Here is a 24,988-nt window from a genome sequence, read left to right on the forward strand (position 1 = left end):
TCAAAAATATTGCAGTTGATTTATAATAGATTGCCACAAGTTCTCAATCAACACAAGATCTCAATTTATCATCTTAGGATTTTGACATATTATCTCAAATATTCAACTTATCACGAGATTTTTTTTTTTTGCTTTCAGCAACGATCCTTCTTAACCTATACACTCTAACCCACAATTTTTCATTTTTGATAACAGTATTAATAATATAACTATTTTTTTTCATGATTTTACATATTCCAGTCGCAGTTTTCTTATCAAAGTAAATTATTGAGATGATAAGTCCATTGCATGAGATTAAAATCTTACTGAAGGATTTTCTTTTTTATAATTTTGTGCCAGGTGAAAGTTTTGGACATTGAATAATTCTGTTTTCTCTCCTCACAAATTGCAAATTAGAAGTGTGAATGTTGAGATATAGAGCATGTTTAGGACAACTGTAACAGCTGTGTTACCACACTCCTTAAGGAATATGCTAACAAGGTATATCTCTTGTTGATGGTTTGGGGGTTGCCATCATTGAGTCACCTTAAAAAGAAAAGTAGAAATGGTTAATAAGCATCCCACAGGGACTTTTTTGCATAAATTGTGGCGCATATCTCTGTGGGCTGAGGAACAAGTCTGAAAGTGACTGAGCAGAGCTCATCAGGCTTAACATAACCACCTGGTGTTAACATAACCACCTGGTGTTAACATAACCACCTGGTGTTAACATAACCACCTGGTGTTAATATAGCCACCTGGTGTTAACATAGCCACCTAGTGTTAACATAGCCACCTGTCATTAACATAGCTACCTGGCATTAACATAGCGACCTGGTGTTAACATAGCTAACTGGCATTAACATAACCACCTGGTGTGAACATAGCCACCTGGTGTTAACATAGCTAACTGGCGCTAACATAACCACCTGGTGTTAACATAACCACCTGGTGTTAACATAGCCACCTGGTGTTAACATAACCACCTTGTGTTAACATAGCCACCTGTCATTAACATAGCTACCTGGCATTAACATAGCGACCTGGTGTTAACATAGCTAACTGGCATTAACATAACCACCTGGTGTGAACATAGCCACCTGGTGTTAACATAGCTAACTGGCGCTAACATAACCACCTGGTGTTAACATAACCACCTTGTGTTAACATAGCCACCTGGTGTTAACATAGCCACCTGTCATTAGCATAGCTACCTGGCATTAACATAGCCACCTGGTGTTAACATAGCTAACTGGCGTTAACATAACCACCTGGTGTTAACATAGCTAACTGGCGTTAACATAGCCACCTGGTGTTAACATAGCCACATGGTGTTATCATAGCTAACTGGCGTTAACATAACCACCTGGTGTTAACATAGCCACCTGGTGTTAACATAACCACCTGGCGTTAACATAACCACCTGGTGTTAACATAGCCACCTGGTGTTAACATAGCTAACTGGTGTTAACATAACTACCTGGTGTTAACATAGCTAACTGGCGTTAACATAACCACCTGGTGTTAACATAGTTAACTGGCGTTAACATAACCACCTGGTGTTAACATAGCCACCTGGTGTTAACATAGCTAACTGGCGTTAACATAACCACCTGGTGTTAACATAGCCACCTGGTGTTAACATAACCACCTGGCGTTAACATAACCACCTGGTGTTAACATAGCCACCTGGTGTTAACATAGCTAACTGGTGTTAACATAACTACCTGGTGTTAACATAGCTAACTGGCGTTAACATAACCACCTGGTGTTAACATAGCTAACTGGCGTTAACATAACCACCTGGTGTTAACATAGCCACCTGGTGTTAACATAGCTAACTGGCGTTAACATAAGCACCTGGTGTTAACATAGCCACCTGGTGTTAACATAACCACCTGGTGTTAACATAGCCACATGGTGTTAACATAGCTACCTGGCGTTAACATAGCCACCTGGTGTTAACATAACCACCTGGCGTTAACATAACCACCTGGTGTTAACATAGCTACCTGGTGTTAACATAGCCGCCTGGCGTTAACATAGCTAACTGGCGTTAACATAACCACATGGTGTTAACATAGCCACCTGGTGTTAACATAGCCACCTGGTGTTAACATAGCTACCTGGCGTTAACATAGCCACCTGGTGTTAACATAACCACCTGGCGTTAACATAACCACCTGGTGTTAACATAGCTACCTGGTGTTAACATAGCCGCCTGGCGTTAACATAGCTAACTGGCGTTAATATAACCACATGGTGTTAACATAACCACCTGGTGTTAACATAGCCACCTGGTGTTAACATAACCACCTGGTGTTGACATAGCCACCTGGTGTTAACATAGCTACATGGTGTTAACATAACTAACTGGCATTAACATAACCACCTGGTGTTAACATTGCCACCAGGTATTAACATAGCTAACTGGCGTTAACAACCACCTGGTGTTAACATAGCCACCTGGTGTTAACATAGCTAACTGGTGTTAACATAACCACCTGGTGTTAACATAGCTAACTGGCGTTAACATAACCACCTGGTGTTAACATAGCTAACTGGCATTAACATAGCCACCTGGCGTTAACATAGCCACCTTGTGTTAACATAGCTACCTGGCATTAACATAGCCACCTGGCGTTAACATAGACACCTGGCATTAACATAGCCGCCTGGTGTTAACATAGCTACCTGGCGTTGACATAGCCACCTGGCATTAACATAGCCACCTGGCATTAACATAGCTACCTGGCATTAACATAGCCACTTGGCATTAACATAGCCACCTGTCGTTAACATAGCCACCTGGCGTTAACAAAGCTAACTGGCGTTAACATAGCTACCTGGTGTTAACATAGCTACTTGGTGTTAACATGGCCATCTGGCGTTAACATAGCCACCTGGCATTAACATAGCTACCTGGTGTTAGCATAGCTACCTGGCATTAACCTAGCTACCTGGTGTTAACATAGCCACCTGGCGTTAACATAGACACCTGGCATTAACATAGCCGCCTGGTGTTAACATAGCTACCTGGCGTTGACATAGCCACCTGGCATTAACATAGCCACCTGGCATTAACATAGGTACCTGGCATTAACATAGCCACTTGGCATTAACATAGCCACCTGTCGTTAACATAGCCACCTGGCGTTAACAAAGCTAACTGGCGTTAACATAGCTACCTGGTGTTAACATAGCTACTTGGTGTTAACATGGCCATCTGGCGTTAACATAGCCACCTGGCATTAACATAGCTACCTGGTGTTAGCATAGCTACCTGGCATTAACCTAGCTACCTGGTGTTAACATAGCCACCAGGCGTTAACATAGCCACCTGGCATTAACATATCCACCTGGCACTAACATAGCCACCTGGCGTTAACATAACCTCCTGGCATTAAATAGCCACCTGGCATTAATATAGCTACTTGGTGCTAACATCGCCTCCTAGCATTAACATAGATACCTGGCGTTAACATAGCCACCTGGCATTAACACAGCCACCTGGCATTAAATAGCTACCTGGTATTAACATAGCTACCTGTCATTAACATAACCACCTTGTGTTTACATAGCCACCTGGCGTTAACATAGCCACCTGGCATTAACATAGCCACCTGGCATTAACATAGCTACCTGGTGTTAACATAGCTACTTAGCATTAACATAGCCACCTGGAATTAACATAGCTACCTGGCGTTAACATAGCCACCTGGCATTAATAGCCACCTGGTGTTAACATGGCTACCTGGCGTTAACATAGCCACCTGGCATTAACATAGCTACCTGGTGTTAACATAGCTACTTAGCATTAACATATCCACCTGGCATTAACATAGCTACCTGGCATTAACATAGCTACCTGGCATTAACATAGCTACCTGGTGTTAACATAGCCACCTGGCATTAACATAGCCACCTGTCGTTAACATAGCCACCTGGCGTTAACAAAGCTAACTGGCGTTAACATAGCTACCTGGTGTTAACATAGCTACTTGGTGTTAACATAGCTACTTGGTGTTAACATAGCCACCTGGCGTTAACATAGCCACCTGGCATTAACATAGCTACCTGGTGTTAACATAGCTACCTGGCATTAACATAGCCACCTGGCATTAACATAGCCACCTGGCATTAACATAGCCACCTGTCGTTAACATAGCCACCTGGCGTTAACAAAGCTAACTGGCGTTAACATAGCTACCTGGTGTTAACATAGCCACCTGGCATTAACATAGCCACCTGTCGTTAACATAGCCACCTGGCGTTAACAAAGCTAACTGGCGTTAACATAGCTACCTGGCATTAACCTAGCTACCTGGTGATAACTTGAGTACCACCCATCAAATTTTGATCAAACTTGTAAATACAATATTCCTTATTTGTACTTCATGCCTCTAATTCCTTCAGCCTTCTAAGCTTTCTGTGATTTTATCTTTGTTTTTGACTTGATTCATACAGAAAAAATTGGTTCGTCATAGTTTAAAACAGTATATATTTTTATTGATATTGAATACTGAGTTTCAAAAATATTGCAGTTGATTTATAATAGATTGCCACAAGTTCTCAATCAACACAAGATCTCAATTTATCATCTTAGGATTTTGACATATTATCTCAAATATTCAACTTATCACGAGATTTTTTTTTTTGCTTTCAGCAACGATCCTTCTTAACCTATACACTCTAACCCACAATTTTTCATTTTTGATAACAGTATTAATAATATAACTATTTTTTTTCATGATTTTACATATTCCAGTCGCAGTTTTCTTATCAAAGTAAATTATTGAGATGATAAGTCCATTGCATGAGATTAAAATCTTACTGAAGGATTTTCTTTTTTATAATTTTGTGCCAGGTGAAAGTTTTGGACATTGAATAATTCTGTTTTCTCTCCTCACAAATTGCAAATTAGAAGTGTGAATGTTGAGATATAGAGCATGTTTAGGACAACTGTAACAGCTGTGTTACCACACTCCTTAAGGAATATGCTAACAAGGTATATCTCTTGTTGATGGTTTGGGGGTTGCCATCATTGAGTCACCTTAAAAAGAAAAGTAGAAATGGTTAATAAGCATCCCACAGGGACTTTTTTGCATAGATTGTGGCGCATATCTCTGTGGGCTGAGGAACAAGTCTGAAAGTGACTGAGCAGAGCTCATCAGGCTTAACATAACCACCTGGTGTTAACATAACCACCTGGTGTTAACATAACCACCTGGTGTTAATATAGCCACCTGGTGTTAACATAGCCACCTAGTGTTAACATAGCCACCTGTCATTAACATAGCTACCTGGCATTAACATAGCGACCTGGTGTTAACATAGCTAACTGGCATTAACATAACCACCTGGTGTGAACATAGCCACCTGGTGTTAACATAGCTAACTGGCGCTAACATAACCACCTGGTGTTAACATAACCACCTGGTGTTAACATAGCCACCTGGTGTTAACATAACCACCTTGTGTTAACATAGCCACCTGTCATTAACATAGCTACCTGGCATTAACATAGCGACCTGGTGTTAACATAGCTAACTGGCATTAACATAACCACCTGGTGTGAACATAGCCACCTGGTGTTAACATAGCTAACTGGCGCTAACATAACCACCTGGTGTTAACATAACCACCTTGTGTTAACATAGCCACCTGGTGTTAACATAGCCACCTGTCATTAGCATAGCTACCTGGCATTAACATAGCCACCTGGTGTTAACATAGCTAACTGGCGTTAACATAACCACCTGGTGTTAACATAGCTAACTGGCGTTAACATAGCCACCTGGTGTTAACATAGCCACATGGTGTTATCATAGCTAACTGGCGTTAACATAACCACCTGGTGTTAACATAGCCACCTGGTGTTAACATAACCACCTGGCGTTAACATAACCACCTGGTGTTAACATAGCCACCTGGTGTTAACATAGCTAACTGGTGTTAACATAACTACCTGGTGTTAACATAGCTAACTGGCGTTAACATAACCACCTGGTGTTAACATAGTTAACTGGCGTTAACATAACCACCTGGTGTTAACATAGCCACCTGGTGTTAACATAGCTAACTGGCGTTAACATAACCACCTGGTGTTAACATAGCCACCTGGTGTTAACATAACCACCTGGCGTTAACATAACCACCTGGTGTTAACATAGCCACCTGGTGTTAACATAGCTAACTGGTGTTAACATAACTACCTGGTGTTAACATAGCTAACTGGCGTTAACATAACCACCTGGTGTTAACATAGCTAACTGGCGTTAACATAACCACCTGGTGTTAACATAGCCACCTGGCATTAATAGCCACCTGGTGTTAACATAGCCACCTGGTGTTAACATAGCCACATGGTGTTAACATAGCTACCTGGCGTTAACATAGCCACCTGGTGTTAACATAACCACCTGGCGTTAACATAACCACCTGGTGTTAACATAGCTACCTGGTGTTAACATAGCCGCCTGGCGTTAACATAGCTAACTGGCGTTAACATAACCACATGGTGTTAACATAGCCACCTGGTGTTAACATAGCCACCTGGTGTTAACATAGCTACCTGGCGTTAACATAGCCACCTGGTGTTAACATAACCACCTGGCGTTAACATAACCACCTGGTGTTAACATAGCTACCTGGTGTTAACATAGCCACCTGGTGTTAACATAACCACCTGGCGTTAACATAACCACCTGGTGTTAACATAGCTACCTGGTGTTAACATAGCCGCCTGGCGTTAACATAGCTAACTGGCGTTAATTTAACCACATGGTGTTAACATAACCACCTGGTGTTAACATAGCCACCTGGTGTTAACATAACCACCTGGTGTTGACATAGCCACCTGGTGTTAACATAGCTACATGGTGTTAACATAACTAACTGGCATTAACATAACCACCTGGTGTTAACATTGCCACCAGGTATTAACATAGCTAACTGGCGTTAACAACCACCTGGTGTTAACATAGCCACCTGGTGTTAACATAGCTAACTGGTGTTAACATAACCACCTGGTGTTAACATAGCTAACTGGCGTTAACATAACCACCTGGTGTTAACATAGCTAACTGGCATTAACATAGCCACCTGGCGTTAACATAGCCACCTGGTGTTAACATAGCTACCTGGCATTAACATAGCCACCTGGCATTAACATAGCCACCTGGCGTTAACATAGCTACCTGGCATTAACATAGCTAACTGGCGTTAACATAGCCACCTGGTGTTAACATAGCTAACTGGCATTAACATAGCCACCTGGCATTAACATAGCCACCTGGCGTTAACATAGACACCTGGCATTAACATAGCCGCCTGGTGTTAACATAGCTACCTGGCGTTGACATAGCCACCTGGCATTAACATAGCCACCTGGCATTAACATAGCTACCTGGCATTAACATAGCCACTTGGCATTAACATAGCCACCTGTCGTTAACATAGCCACCTGGCGTTAACAAAGCTAACTGGCGTTAACATAGCTACCTGGTGTTAACATAGCTACTTGGTGTTAACATGGCCATCTGGCGTTAACATAGCCACCTGGCATTAACATAGCTACCTGGTGTTAGCATAGCTACCTGGCATTAACCTAGCTACCTGGTGTTAACATAGCCACCTGGCGTTAACATAGACACCTGGCATTAACATAGCCGCCTGGTGTTAACATAGCTACCTGGCGTTGACATAGCCACCTGGCATTAACATAGCCACCTGGCATTAACATAGGTACCTGGCATTAACATAGCCACTTGGCATTAACATAGCCACCTGTCGTTAACATAGCCACCTGGCGTTAACAAAGCTAACTGGCGTTAACATAGCTACCTGGTGTTAACATAGCTACTTGGTGTTAACATGGCCATCTGGCGTTAACATAGCCACCTGGCATTAACATAGCTACCTGGTGTTAGCATAGCTACCTGGCATTAACCTAGCTACCTGGTGTTAACATAGCCACCAGGCGTTAACATAGCCACCTGGCATTAACATATCCACCTGGCACTAACATAGCCACCTGGCGTTAACATAACCTCCTGGCATTAAATAGCCACCTGGCATTAATATAGCTACTTGGTGCTAACATCGCCTCCTAGCATTAACATAGATACCTGGCATTAACATAGCCACCTGGCATTAACACAGCCACCTGGCATTAAATAGCTACCTGGTATTAACATAGCTACCTGTCATTAACATAACCACCTTGTGTTTACATAGCCACCTGGCGTTAGCATAGCCACCTGGCATTAACATAGCCACCTGGCATTAACATAGCTACCTGGTGTTAACATAGCTACTTAGCATTAACATAGCCACCTGGAATTAACATAGCTACCTGGCGTTAACATAGCCACCTGGCATTAATAGCCACCTGGTGTTAACATGGCTACCTGGCGTTAACATAGCCACCTGGCATTAACATAGCTACCTGGTGTTAACATAGCTACTTAGCATTAACATATCCACCTGGCATTAACATAGCTACCTGGCATTAACATAGCTACCTGGCATTAACATAGCTACCTGGTGTTAACATAGCCACCTGGCATTAACATAGCCACCTGTCGTTAACATAGCCACCTGGCGTTAACAAAGCTAACTGGCGTTAACATAGCTACCTGGTGTTAACATAGCTACTTGGTGTTAACATAGCTACTTGGTGTTAACATAGCCACCTGGCGTTAACATAGCCACCTGGCATTAACATAGCTACCTGGTGTTAACATAGCTACCTGGCATTAACATAGCCACCTGGCATTAACATAGCCACCTGGCATTAACATAGCCACCTGTCGTTAACATAGCCACCTGGCGTTAACAAAGCTAACTGGCGTTAACATAGCTACCTGGTGTTAACATAGCTACTTGGTGTTAACATAGCTACTTGGTGTTACATAGCCACCTGGCGTTAACATAGCCAGCTGGCATTAACATAGCTACCTGGTGTTAACATAGCTACCTGGCATTAACCTAGCTACCTGGTGTTAACATCGCCTCCTGGCATTAACATAGATACCTGGCGTTAACATAGCCACCTGGCATTAACATAGCCACCTGGCATTAAATAGCTACCTGGTATTAACATAGCTACCTGTCATTAACATAACCACCTTGTGTTTACATAGTAAGCAAATAACACCGAATAAACGGCAAGGTAAAGACTATGTCTAATTATAGTAAATACGTACTGCGTGCGTGACTCGAACCGGCGCTCGCGTACGGCACCAAATCGCCTAGCTTCACGCCACTACACGTCTTCCTCTCGGCCACCGGGCATCCCCATTAAAGGATGCTTAATAACCGAGCTTATTACGTGCAGAGAACATGAAACCCGTCCACGCGATACGCGCCACACAGCATGGCCAGAATGCGGCAAAGACCTTCAGATCTGGCTGTAGTAGGATGGTGAAAGTAATGGTACAGCATTGTAACAGTGTAATATTTTGTGTTTACATAGCTACCTGGCGTTAACATAGCCACCTGGTGTTAACACAGCTACCTGGCGTTAACATAGCCACCTGGCGTTAATAGCCACCTGGTGTTAACATGGCTACCTGGCGTTAACATAGCCACCTGGCATTAACATAGCTACCTGGTGTTAACATAGCTACTTAGCATTAACATAGCCACCTGGAATTAACATAGCTACCTGGCATTAACATAGCTACCTGGTGTTAACATAGATACCTGGCGTTAACATAGCCACCTGGCATTAACATAGCCACCTGGTGTTAACATAGCCACCTGGCATTAACATAGCCACCTGGTGTTAACATAGCTACCTGGCATTAACATAGCTACCTGGTGTTAACATAGATACCTAGCGTTAACATAGCCACCTGGCATTAACATAGCCACCTGGTGTTAACATAGCTACCTGGCGTTAACAGACACCTGGTTATGCATATGTTGAAGACTGGGTAATTGGCCACATTCGGCAAATATTGCCTACCTTATATAAGAACGAGCATCAGGCAGTATAGTGGGGTGTATTTTAATTAAAGATATTACAAAAAACCTCATAACAGGCTTAATAAATAAATTATTTAAATAATTATTTCTTATTACATACTATTGATATATTTCCAAGATCCTTTGGGAGCCATGTTTAACGACGATTAAACTAATCACTGTGACAACGTGTTTTAATTTGATCACCACAGTTGATGATCGAACATTTAAAAAAAATAAAATAAATAGTATATATAAATATGGTTGCATAGCAGGATCATATGGTATCTCAATGATGCTATGAGTTCGTGCCACCAGGATACCGAAAATAAAAAAAACGTCACCTGAGAAATTAACATTAATACAAACAGTTCCGATACGAATCCTAATATTGTTAAAACACTAGAAAATTGATATTATCTTGTGAATTTCCAGGATGATAATAGTTTACAATTATATACAATGGGAAATTCTCTCCCATAATGCATTGCATATATGTGCAGTGACATGCTCAGTAGTGCAAAATTTGAAAATATGTGTGTTCTCGCTTTACCACCCATTAACTGTCCGTGACGTCATTTCCTATTGATTTATATTTTATGTATTTTTTCTGTAAATATAACAACTATTTTTTTTATTTATATCACGAGACAAACGAACACCGGCCAATTCGTAATGAATGTAACTGGAACGATAAACACATTCCGGGCAGAAATTCTATTTTAGTTTCCATTGACATGCGTGGTCTTAATTTAGCCAGTCCGTGATTATAAAGGATTGCTGCGACAGTAATATATCGTTAGGTGAAATGGCGTACCAGAAAACCAGCTCACAGGTGAGTCCAAACCTTTTTTTGTACTAGACGATATCTATAATAGATCTACAACGAACCAAAAATAATGTCTTTTCTAAAACGAAATCGCTACTGGAAGGCATTCCATGGAGTGGCGCTTCGTGAGAAGAGGAAATCCGCTACCAGGAACAGAAAGAGAAACAGAAGCCGTTTAAAAATACACGATTATTTATTCCTGTCACAGCGTTGAGAGCATAGTCCGATAGTTGACATAAGAGAGATTGGACTCGCAGTTTTCGGATATTGTTCGGAATTTTCATAAATTTTTGAAACAACTATTTCGCTGGTATTAATATAAATTTTACAAACCAATAGAAAATTATTAGACGCGCAATATTTAAACGAAAATGGACATGAAATCGTCCGATTATTCGATTGATGTAGATTGTTTACATGATCGACTTTTGCCGCGAATATACTAGTATATCATTAAAATTTGGCAACCACGTCTACATGCCACCCAACCCAACACCACATCATTTGAAAATTATAAATATGATATCAACGCATACACCAATTACCTATTAATTTCCACGCAATAATTTAAAATAAATATTACGAGTCGACGCAAAAATGTGAATAAAACAAATGCGTCGTAAGTATAAATGACAAAAAATGTCATTTCATCTATTTTACAATAATGACAAAATCGAGCTATTAAAACGATTCATTGGTTTAGTGGAATGGATCAACTTAGTGTATTTATAGCAATTATAGCAAATTATTTGTAAGGGCTATACCGTAGGCATTATTTCTTCAAATAACAGAAATAGAACGATTCAACACAATATATCGATCGTTTATGTAGCATTATGTGTTTTCTATTCCATGTAGTATTTACACAACGAATAAAAACAATGGTAAGGTGGAAATATACATAAGGTATAAAGGGCGTGTTTATATTGCCCTATATTTTAATATGGTAAAAGTGACTTAAAAACACCCAAACCATTTTCATGTAAACATACCCCGAGTGGTTACGTAATTGACCTTGGTAAAATGCGTAATTCTGATTAAAACGCCCCAAGACCATGTGCCAAGGTAGAATTGTCCGACTATATGGCAAAGGATACAAAATAAAATGGTGGTGGCGGGTGGGGTGTAGAATTGCCAAAGATGGCGCTTAAATACAATTCGCTGAATATATTCTGCAATGGGAAAGTGGCGGTTGATATAATAAAAGGACCTGGCGAAGATGCATTCAAATTAGTTATTTTCACCGTGTTTTGTACATCAACCCTCAACTGAATGATGACATCATATTTTTTTTACAATTTCCTTCATCCTTATAATATCACGTACATAGAATTTGTGATATATTTAATCACCAGTAGCGTCCAATCTGAAAGAGCAGCGGTTCCCACGCAGCGTGCGTTCAAATTACAAATAAACCTAGTATTTTTTACATACATTGTATACGACGCGTGGCACCTACGCCGAACAAGACGCGATGCAACGACTCATCGTCCGAATCGGACGGTCCCGTGTCTTCGATCAATAGGCGTCTGCACGATAGAGGCTTGGCCGAATAAACTTAGACCTTGGCTAGCGAAGATGGCAACGACTGGGCGCAGAACGAAACACATCTCAACACTGTTGGTGAATGTATATACTTTTTTTAAAAATATTTATTCAAGTCATATTCAAAGATATTTTCATTTCAATACTTTTTATATTACAGTGTAATACCTGCATTATATTGAGCAATTTAAATATTTGGTGTCATTATTCTGTTACGTTTTTTTTAATCATGTGTTGTTACCGCCGCTTAGAACTCGATGCCTACGCGTGCGGGGGGTGATGACCCGTTCGCTTTAACAGAGATCATACAATGGTATAAAAAACAGACAGGAGAACAGGTCCATTTTTTATGGGAGTGGTGTAGACGGATTTAAATTGTGTCAACCACCGATACATTATTGTTTATGTAGAAATCTTCAAAAAACGATCGTCACCCCCCCCCTTCGTCCATCATTGTCACCCCAATAGCTTAACATGTACCAGTTAGGTTATAGTGACACGTGACGCGTTAATGTTTTAAGTCCTGAATGAATTTAGGATCATCACAGTGTGAAATATATCGACAATTTGTATTACGGGAAAAAATGATTAATTTGAGTCTCATTAAAATTTACTATTTTAATTAACTAAAGGTAAAGAAGATGAATTTGAGTGTATTTGATTTAATGTTTTAAATTTTTTTTTCGATATTTCATGTCCATGAAAGGAAATACAGAATGATTAGCGTGCCCACATAACACCAGTGGGTTCGACTGCCGTGGACAGTTGCATACTCTGCAGTACAAAAGGAGTACTTCCCACCCACTTACCAAACTTGCGGTAGTCATCGTTGTCTTTTAGGAGGGACGTGAAAAAACGGAGCCTCAAAATGGTTGTTTGGGTGGGTAATATGTACTTAAATCAGGATGTGAATGATTGATTGCAATGTAACAATAATATTATTTGGTAGCAAATATAGCAATGCTTGCTCAACGAAATTATAGGTCATTGATCCATGCTGAAATCCCCCTAGAAATGGAAATTTTACATATTAATTGTTTTACGCGCACACTTTCAAAGACAATATCAGTATATCTTATAGAAAATAACTTCAATTGAAAATAGTTACTGCATTGTAAGAGATATTATGTAGACAATCGAATCTGTTCAAAATAGTTTATTAATTTTGTTTCATTTGCATAACACATTTTGATTAAAAACAAATTCTTGATGGATGCTTGATGGATGCTTGATGGATGCTGGGGAACAGCTGAGAAGTGTCAGACACATCTGGGTATTTGATGTTGTTTACCATTTCGTATACCAACATTTTCCGATTTCTAGTCATACAACAACAATATAAGGATTATTCACTATTATATCAGTTCGCCGCTACATGCATTTTCACAGTTATTTTGAGCGTTGTTAATTAATTGATGAGCTAATTGTTTTTTGTTTCATAAATATGATGTACTACTTAGTAATGTAAGACTATTGCATCATTTCCTTTCCAGAAGATGAATGAACAATATATTTTGAATTTAAATGTATTATCTCCTTATTTTCACAATATTCACAGAAAATACTATTTTAATAGGATGTCTACAGTAGTTACTGCATCTCGCTTTAAATTTAAATGATTTCGCAAAATAATAAATTAATGATGTTTGTATTTGTAGTAGGTTAAATTAATGCTGACCGTTGATGATACAAGATTAATCAGAATAGATGGTGAATTAGAATAATTCAAATAAGACGCTATATAGTGCATAGTGCTCATTACGGGCACGGATAACTTCCACAATGGAATATATTTATTAACAGGATGCAGATGCAGGATGCACTTTTGCAGTATAATACATATGAATAACAGACAGCAGACACATATAATGCTTCTATTTCAAATGATTCAAGTACAGATCATATTTATTTTGTAGTGATATTGGAATTGTATTGCGAGTAAAAATGTCTGACAGAGACTCGCCAGAAGAAATGCGTTTGGTGAATAGTAAAAGCCCAGTATCGTCATATACTATCAATGGTGAAGATGACGACAGTGAGGTTGAAGTAGATCTGTCAGAGATAATGGCAGAGAGACAAAAACGTCGCGAGAACAGGAAGACCCCGAGACAAAATGCTAAAACGAAGAAGGCCGAAAAACTGAAGGATCTGTACGAAGATGAACTTAATCTTGCAAATGCATACGAATCAACGCTTTCTGAAGCTGGGTTCGGACGTTACCAGATTCAGGTATTTTTCGTGGTAGGGTTAGGGATAATGGCGGACGGTGTAGAAGTGTTTCTAATGGGATACGTCTTGTCAAGTGCTGACCGGGAACTGTGTTTAAATGATTGGAAAAAGGGATGGTTGAGTAAGTAAACCCAGACCTTTATTCACTTAGCCCCACTAAATCATGTATTGTGCACATTTCTATGTTTTGAATTTGGAATATTTAAGAAAAAATACACAAAACGCCATATGTTGTAAAATGATTTAAATTATTTTACAGCATTCAATATTCGTTAGTTTTTTTAACTGACGTGATTGCAATGTGAATCCACCAGTAGACAGGTGGTAGATATAACGGTGCTATATGTGCAATGTATGCTAAAAGTATTAAAACATGACAACACTAGCCGGGCATACACTCTACGATGGCATGTTGACACCTGATGACTGTACAATTCAATTATTCATACACTTTTGTTACAATTGGATTAAGAGACTCTCTGTCGATAAAATTCCAATATGCGAAAATAACACCTTTTTGAAGGCACCAAATGTACAAGTAATTACTAAATTACCATCACAAAATTCGAAATACCGACACAAGAACAGCTACGCAACGCAACGCAATCCAACCAACGCAATCCAACCCAGCCCAACGCAATCCAACCCAACCCAACGAAACACAATCCAACACAACACAATCCAACCCAATCCAACACAGTCTAACACAAACTCAACGTAACATGACATTTCAAGTAATCATAACCATTACGAAGTTCATTTATTATTGCATGAGGTAAATCAATGTTTTTTTTTATCATAAGCATAATACAGCATCCATTAAATTAATCAACATTGGATAGATAACACAATATTAAAGTTATTAATAGTCCCCCTCTAATAAACATCTAGTCACATAATTCACATGACACAATCGTAATTAGTCAACCCTCATCAACATGTTATGAACGAAAACAAATTGCTATCAGGGCGTTGTCATGGTAACGCGTTTTCATTAACTCCGTCTTCTTGATTATATTCTTATCAAATTTGCTCAGTTAAGAAATAAATCAATGCGAATTAATTAATGATTGGCTACTGAAATCGGTAAATATACAACTCCTTTGTCTTGTATGTAATAAGCCAGAGGAAATATACTAGTGTATATTGATCACTGGTAGCCTAGTGGTTGTCGCATCAGACGCATGATCGGTAGACCCAAGTTCATAACCTACCTTAGGCTGAACATCAAAAGGGTCGACCCCTATCCTGGCAGAGTGTACCACAGACTTAATGGGAAAGCCAATTGCACTGGCCAAGATTCATTCACTAACGAATGCGGCCTCGCCAGAAACTGGAACTGTCGCCTGGCATAATAAAAAGACTATTTAAAATATATATACTAGAGTAGGAACTCAGACACACAGAATAAATAAAACCACTGATATTTTCTGATCGGTCGACAATGCAGTAAATCTGTATCATGAAAACTTCCGCCAACATTACAAATATATGTCATAATGGCAGCTTATCGGATTTCTATTTCCGCCAGTCGTTAATTACCTAGGTGCTATTGTATTGCCATGTGATATTGACATGCCTATATACCTCTATTTTAATATATTCCTACTGACATACACGACATGCTGGTTAACACAACCATGGGTAAAACACATATTGTGATTATGTCACCCCATTCATCTTGTTTGCAACTAAGCGTGATATAGTAACTGAATCATGTGTACAAATATGAATACTTGGACTTGACAGGTAAAAGTTTGATTCGAAGTAATACAAAATGGTGAACAAATCCTAGTGCAAATTGGAGTATGCACGTGACAGTGACGATGCGCGTGGAAAATCCGTTTCAAACGAGAAGGATTTGCTGCTGCAAACAAGCAGGATATTAGCGGTCGTCTAACTGCTGCGTTACATATTTATTCTAAATTAAGAAGGACCCCACAACGAAGCGAAGCTGAACGACATTACTTGTATCAATGTACGCCATACGTACGTCAAAGATGAGTAAAGGGCGCGGTTCATATTACAAAAATACAGATTCCAACATGTATTTTGGCGTTGATTATTGTTTCTTACTTTGCAGGTGGTATGGTATTTGTGGGTATGATGATTGGCGCATTATTATGGGGAAATATTTCCGACAGAATTGGTAGAAGAACTACCTTGATAATTTGTCTTACTATGAATGCTATTTTTGGCCTTTGTTCAGCATTTGTAAAAACGTTTGTGCAATTCCTAATATGCCGACTCGGTGCTGGAATCGGGTAAGTACTTTCCTGATACGTTCGGAGAGTACAAAGGACAACTTCAAAAAAATATCAGAAAGCATTCCATTCCGTGACAAAATACCAAATATTGGCCATTCCGATAGAAGGGTGAAACATAAGTTTCTAATCACGGTTTTCATATGATTGACAATTTTTTATTGATGATACTAAATATTGAAAATCTGCATTTTTTTCAAATGAAATCGAATGAAAGAATTCATTAATGTATGATTTATAATATTGTTTTGTAACTTGTAATTATCAACTAAATTTTCATATTAATGAATAACGGCTTGATTACCTCTAGCGTCTAATTATGTGTTATTATTCTTGCATAATATCATTCTGACTTGAGACAAGTAACTAGGTAACTTAACAAGTTGACTTGAGATATACAACTAGTTTTGAAAGCTGGCTTAAAACAAATAGCATTTAGATTTTTAACTTATATAAATCTCAGCCAGTAATATTGGAGATATCGCCATTTTTTAACATGGTAAAACAATTTGCATATGTATAGAAAGGTATTAAAGTACAACCAAGGTAAAAACCGCGTATACAACCTATAAAACCACCATTTTCATTTGTTATAATTGCGCCATGTTCTCGTTTTCCTTTAGTATTGGTGGATCAATCCCTGTGACATTTTCATACTATGGTGAATTCGTACCGAAAGAAACCCGTGGAGGACACGTAAGCTGGTTGCAGATGTTCTATGTGATCGGCGGTTTATTTGCATCAGGCATGGGATTGGCAATTCTTCCAACAAATGGTATGGTTGAATTAAAAATATGCATTTGAATATAACGATAGGCAATTTATGTTTATTTGATCGATTTGTGGTATTTGGTGATTGTGTCAGAATCATAATTGGTATGCCCCCAGTGATTCCAAAGATGTTATAAACGAGAGACCAAAACCACTGGCTGGATTGCATTCCCCAATGAATGCCATTCTTGGGAAGAATCTTGGTTAAGGTCTATAAATGCTTGTATTTGAACATGCTAGTACCCAAATTAATTGACAGGTTTGTATCATTCGTTTATTATAGAATGTCCAATTCCTTGTATGACATAACCATCCATAACAATTCAACACACATATATACTTAGTAGTATTGGTCAATGTTGAAAGAAGCATTGTCTGTAATTAAATTGGCATGTATTACCATGATTGTGAGTTTATCTTGATCTATGTAACTACATCAAGTTCAAATCGCCACAATGGCATTATGATAAAAATATGGCCACACAAGAATTGTTGTTCAAGTGTAGATTATGAACATTTTTGTATATTTTACAATGCTTTTTCCTGTTTACACACAAGTATCCAGGAAAACTGAATCTGTACTCAAACATATATATTGTCATTGCAGTATTAACATTTATAACTATCTCTACAATGACAACAGAATCATACTATGAAGATCGGTTCAGCACATGGCGAATATTCATACTGGTATGCGCAATTCCATGCATTCTTACGGTGATACTACTGCTAGGTTTTATGTCCGAAAGTCCCAGGTTCCTTGTCAGGGTAAGACAACTACAACTGCATTTCTCAAATGTTACAGTGTATACATTGTTATTTCATGTTGATACTGGTTGACTATGACAAACATATACCTTACTAGTATTGTCGAAATTGGTATTTGTTATCATAGAAATCTCACACTACAGCGGTAATTAATAAACGCACCGCTTGTCCATTTCCACTAACAGGAAGGGAAATGGGCCGCTGCTACTGATGTGTTAACCGACGTTTACAGACAAAACCATGGATCAGCTGGAGTTGACTCATACAGAGAAAAGATAAGTATACATAATATTAGCCGTTTCGTATTGTATTTTTTATTGGAGAAGCAAAACATGTAAAAACAATAACGCCTAGCCAAAAAGCTACTTCAATGTATGTTCTTGTATACCTCGCATCGCTATGCATCTTTGAAAACATCTTTCCTATATGATATACCCAGACAGAAATTTAGTATGTCTACATAGACTTCAACAATTTCACTGAATCGTTAATTCACAAGTCATTGAAAATGACACAGTCCCCGTTAAATTTTTGAAGGTTTCTTTGTGCTCGTCATATTAAAGCGGAGGGGTTGTCGCGAGCGTGTCCTTGAAACTTGAGTTCCAAGTGGCGTATACAACAGATTGTTTATTTACATCAAAACACGGCCATCTGATTATGAAACACACTGATATGTATGATGTATGTGCCAAATACGAATGAAAATTGTGGAAATATAGTAGTAAGGCCAAAAAGTCAGATGGCTGTCAATCGGCCGTCCTTGACCAGATTTTGAAACAAATTGTCATGGACATGCATCCTAACATGTATAAAGTACATGTATGTGCCAAATTTGAATGAAAACTGACAGAGCACGTCCAAGATACCACATAAAAAAAACTAGATGCCTGCCAGTCGACCATCTTTGATCGAATTGCGAAATAAATCGTCATAGACATGTATCCTAACATGTATAATCTATTTACCACGTTTGAATGACAACTGACAAAGCATGTCCAGAATACAACATTTTCAAAAAACAAGGTGGCTGTCCCACATAAAGTACTAGGCACATGCAAAGAATGAACGGTCCAAGGAATTCTGAGATATGACTCCCGACGGACGGACGGACGCACAGACGCACGAACGGACGGAGACCGAATTATAAGCCCCGTTTTCGGACTTCGTCCGAACGGGGACTAAAAATACACTGTACAGATTACCATATTAATCTGACGAACAATTATTTGACCTGCTTAATATAGATTTGCCTTCAGAAATAATTTCATTGAAAACCAGATTAAAACCAAGCCATGAATAATTTCATAAGGATACATCAATCGAATTTGACCACCTGCCACCAAAGAAAATTAATGAACATGAATATTTAATATCTTGTCACAGGTCACTGACATATACAAGTATACGAATAAGGTTACTGCGGGCGAATCAGCTATGAATTCAAAAGTAGTGTTGACGTCGTGTGGGAAGTGTTGTGAGGTGAATATTGTAATAATGTCCTAGTAGAATAAAGCGCAGTTAAATATTAATTTGTTCTTTTACGCAAGCAGGAAAGTATTTTAGGTATTTTTGTGTGTGCGTGTTTTTTTTTAAATGGATTAAAAAACACTATGTAATGCCATATATATTTTGTTAAAAATCAATGAAAATTTACATCTTCCTTTCAACGTTTCTAATTTATTTATCGTTATCTATGTTTTTATTCACTTTTAATTCTGAACTCTGAACACTTTCAATTCTGAACCCAATTAGCAGCTTGTTGTATTGCCCTACAATGTCGCCGTTTCGTGCTTCTGGTTGTCGGGATTATTAGGTTTCACTATACGAGAATATGCCCTGAATTTTTATAAAACGTCGCCCGGGACCTCACAGTGATACTAAACATTTCGGAAACAACAATTAGAAAAAAAGCAAAATACTCATTTATACTACATGATGTAATCTTTACAAAGATGTATTTTTCACAGAAGGAATAACAGTTGATATGTTATTACCATTTTAACTCATTTGTCGAATTGTTTATTTTAGGAGTCATGTCATAATAAAACATAAACAAATGGCCGCCTGTCGGCCTTTTTTATTCGAATCATGAACAATTCACTTACGATCTAATATGAATTGTGATGATACGAACTTTGAATGAAATCAACCCTTTTCATCACAAACGTTTCCGGGCACGTTTAAAAAACTGCGATTTCGTGGTGAATCGGCAAGGTCATGAATTAAAAACAAAATGGTCGCCAGTCGGCCATTTTTGTTGTAATTTAAAAAAAATACAAATATGACGCGCACCCACCATAACTCAAAATGTAGAATAATGTTACAACTTTTGAATTATATTACCATGTTCATTTCGGAGAAACGGTTCTGGACCGGTTTTTACCAAAATGGTAAAATCGAGTTTAAGAGTATAGAACTGTTATGCAAACTTTCGCCTGTGAAAATACGGCGGCAGGATACACCGCATCACTCTTGAAAACAACTTCCATACTCTACAAATGTCTGGCCGAGGCCATGGCATGCATTCGGAAGTTATGTTATATATTACCACGCGTTTTGTTCAATATACAGATATTTGACTCGTTAATTGGTATATTTCAACAACCGCTCGTGGTCATTACGTTTGTACTATTGGTGTGCTGGTTTGCTACGTCATATGGGTAAGTGAAGTAATCGGTTGTCGGTTTATTGTATCAGTACAATATATACTGCCAAAATAACAACGATTTTTACGTACTAAAACCGTTGGTACAACATACCATGAATGTTATAGCTTATTAGTTGCGTGCGCCCAAATCAAAACAGCGTGCACATGTTGGAAATGATATCCCAATAAATTTTTGTTTTGCTGTTTTAGTGTCTATGGATTGACGCTATGGTTTCCAGAATATATTAAGCGGCTTCAGATAGACGAGTATTTTAGAAACACGGAAACCTTTGATGATAGTACATTTGCCAGCACAGCGTTCACCGACGATATCACAAACAGAGAGTTCAACAACGTTACGTTTCAAGATGTGAAATTCGAGAATTTACATATGGAAAATGTAAATTTCCACGGAAGTGAATTCATCAAAGTTTTGTTTCAGGATGTGACGTCAGCGGGAACGTATTTTTACAACTGCGACTTTTATAGTACCACATTCAACAACACAAATTTCTATGACAACAGATTTATAAAAGCGACAATGAACCAAACTGTGTTTATAAACACAAGAGGTGGTTGCGAGCTGGATTTTAGTCTATCGTACAACGCGTCAAGGGTGTACCTGGAGATATTGATTGCAACGTTAGGAGGAATCCCCGGGGTTGTTATTTCAGCGCTACTTATGGATAAAATGGGCCCGAAGATAATTTACAGTAAGTGTCTATGAGCCACTAAATAACAGTAGAGCTTCATTATTCACACAGAGTGCTAGAAGTATCTTCGTTTTCAAAAGTTAAATATTTCTTTTCGAAATACAACTAGACTTTAAGTTGAGAGTTATACCCCCCCCTGTTTCAGGGGCGCTCTTTGCACTGGTTCCAAAACGAAGGTATTTTTCATTAATGAATACTAGCATTTCGTTTGCTGGGAATTCTAAGCATAACTTATAACATACGTGAATTGTTTTCCACAAAACGTCCCCGGTAGACGCTCTGAAGAAAATACACCTACTTATACATTCAAATACGTCATTATTTTTTTTGAACTGTTCATATTGTTCTTGTAAGAACTAAAAAATATTTTGCTGAACCTACATATCTACACTTTCTTGCTGTAAACGCAAAATGGTAAATTAATTGAACCGCGGACAGTTAGACAGTCGATTGTGGTGCAACACCGCGTGCTTCTTACTTCCTGGAATGTCTTAGAATTGACAATATTTGTCCTAATTTAGGCTGCAAATAAAAAATTTATAGAATTACCACATTAGTACATTGGCCCTTTGGTTCATCGTGTAATATCCATTTAAATAAACCTATATTTTTAATTTCAGTGTCGTCTGCGTGCTGCTCTGCTGTTAGTGTATTCTTCATTTGGTTGATCAATACTGAGATTTCGGCTGCTGTTATGCTAGCTATCGTACAGTGTTTTGGTCAAGCACAGTGGAACGCACTCGATGTCTTCTCAATTACTTTATATCCAACCGACAAACGGTGAGATACATTGTTTTCTCTCAGCAATTTTTCAATGCCAATGTTAATGGCAAGAATCGAACTTGAGTGCGAGGCAGACTGTCACAGTTTACATATTCTATATACTATTCATTGCCGTGTTTATTTCCATTTCAGAACTACGGCATTTGGGTTTCTCAGCTCTATAGCCAGGATAGGTGGAGTTCTTGGTAATGTCACATTCGGTCGTTATATTGGTGTCAACAAAGCTATTCCAATCTTACTTGCAGCTGTTATTTTTTTTCTGAGTAGTGGAATCTCCCTCATATTACCGAATAATAAAGGAGTGGTGCTCATGTAACTTGTAAAATGTCTGACATATACGATAGCTCAAGTCATGTTAGGGAGCATATACAGAACTTTTGTTTTTTAATCAGTCTGGAATAAGAGGGGGAAAATGCACATCATAGCGCGCGAACAAACGACAGTATTTTGTTTTTTATTCAATCATTAATTAATGCTGTATACTATTTATAGATAGGCAACTCTGAGGACATATTAAAACAAAATTAGTGTACAAATGAAAATATTAGGTTTTAAACCATTTATGGGATCACAAAGGGAACAAAATTAAGGGAATTTCAGTGGGAACTCTATCATTATATTGTTGATCAATGTATTACATCAGAGGTACATTACTTGGGGTTTGTAACTACGGTGACATGATACCAAGATCCCGTCACAATCTCGCTCTCGCATAAGCGTTCCAACTCAGAAAAATGCGAATGCGCATGCCCGAGGTAACTGGGATATTGGGATGTCCAGGTGGATCAAAATAGCTGCCCACGATATGACGGATTACGAGAACTATATTTTCTGTACATTTTCGATGTATTACATTTTTCACTTAGATAGTGACAAGAAAAGTTTTATTTTTTCATTACAAACCTTGAACATTGATATGTGTCATGTCAGAAGGTCGTAGCCTCAGTCTCGCTATCTACGAGAAGAGACTTGAATGGGATCTTGACACGATGTCACCATACAGTACTATGCGAGTTGCAAACCCCAAGTAATATACCTCTGATTACATTTATGTTTGCGGCTATTACATTTGTGGAAAAAAAACCACGTGATATTTAAGGATTCCCAAGCAATGATGGACGTACGACATATACACAGTAGCGTGAACAAGAGAATGTTATTCATATTATATTATATTGTAAGCACTATGTTGTCACATTTCCATTTGGTTTTAAATCTTACACAAACAAAAAAAAAATTGTTCGACTCGCACATCAAAGATATAGTGGCTGTCTCTGTATATTGCGTATCTGGAAACAAACAATTTAACATCATATAAAACATTCTACCGTGTGAGTGTATGAAAACAAATATTAGCTAGAGAAAACACAATTTGGATTTCTTGGTATGTTCGTGCCCCCAGGATTTCAAATGGTTCACCCCTAATAGTGTTATAATCATATATGAATATCTTGTATAGTCTTGAATTATAGTACCTATCGGTAATATATACATATTGTTAAATAAATGAATATATATAAATATCGCTGGTGTGGCCTTATTTAAGACCGCTCTGTATTACTCATTTAGTACATATCTATGTGATGCATAAAAAGACTGTATTTAGTAATCTGTTTGAGCAGAACGCAGATGAATAAAATTTACAAACGTATGAATACTGACAAGGTAGATTGAATCATAACAAATATATAATGCACTGACACATATGTAAATAATTCCCGTTTTCAAATTGATTAATATACCTATTCGTGTGCGGAACATGTTTACATGGTGTTAATTTCACGTACAATGTGCAGATCATTACAATGACTTGTATTTGAATAATGTTTGTGGTTAGTCAATAAAGACCTGCAACAAGATATTTCCGAATTTTGTTAGATGAAAATTTACACACGAACTACATTTTACGCACCTTTGATTTGAGTTAATCAAACTTAAAACTATTAAAAGTTGCTGTATTTCTCACATGTTTCAAAATTTCATACTAGATATAATTTTAAGCAGATATATTCGGTCTTTATCTCCACATCGTTATTAGAAGATTGTATACGCTTTCTATAACGTACTGAACCAGTTACCAGATTTAACAAGTCCTCTGTTGCAATCCACTAAAGAGTTCGAAACTACACAGCGCCAGCAGTGGCTGTTCCCGACTATGTGCGTCAAGCGTCAAAGCGTTAAAATTGTCAATATATTTTACACGCGTTGTATGCACGTCGCTATGGGTCTCATATTATACACGACGCGACGCGATGACTATAGCTATTATTTATTCTCTCATTTATCATTTATCAGTCAGTTGGTTTATGTTTGTGGATTCGTACCGGTAAATTGTTCGGTATATTGCATTGAATACCGTTCTATTTCTATGCACTAAGTTTTTTTTCAAAGTTATACAATAATATAGACAATCCACACAGCAGTCAAACTGAATCAAATAATTGTGCTATAATCTTCCTTCAAGCATACATGCAGATGAACCCTTTTT

The 24,988-nt window shown here is 38.2% G+C and overlaps 1 protein-coding gene across 2 annotated transcripts; it reads left to right on the forward strand.

The window, feature by feature from the left end:
* Positions 1-10,596: 10,596 nt before the first annotated feature.
* On the forward strand, positions 10,597-24,359 carry LOC100378786 (synaptic vesicle glycoprotein 2C-like). 2 transcript variants are annotated; one of them, XM_085494972.1, is made up of 12 exons: positions 10,597-10,786; positions 13,032-13,205; positions 14,242-14,675; positions 16,638-16,818; positions 17,442-17,593; positions 18,233-18,357; positions 18,543-18,630; positions 19,739-19,836; positions 20,929-21,017; positions 21,215-21,717; positions 22,338-22,497; positions 22,633-24,359. In XM_085494972.1, exons 3-12 carry the CDS (start codon positions 14,270-14,272, stop codon positions 22,814-22,816), a joined length of 1,986 nt encoding a protein of 661 aa, XP_085351098.1. In that variant the 5' UTR covers positions 10,597-10,786; positions 13,032-13,205; positions 14,242-14,269; the 3' UTR covers positions 22,817-24,359. The 2 variants fall into 2 exon arrangements, with proteins under 2 accessions (XP_085351098.1, XP_085351097.1); XM_085494971.1 differs by lacking the exon at positions 13,032-13,205.
* Positions 24,360-24,988: the final 629 nt, after the last annotated feature.

This window comes from Saccoglossus kowalevskii, chromosome 21, assembly GCF_978046115.1.
Source record: "Saccoglossus kowalevskii chromosome 21, keSacKowa6.1, whole genome shotgun sequence".
Lineage (NCBI taxonomy): Eukaryota > Metazoa > Hemichordata > Enteropneusta > Harrimaniidae > Saccoglossus > Saccoglossus kowalevskii.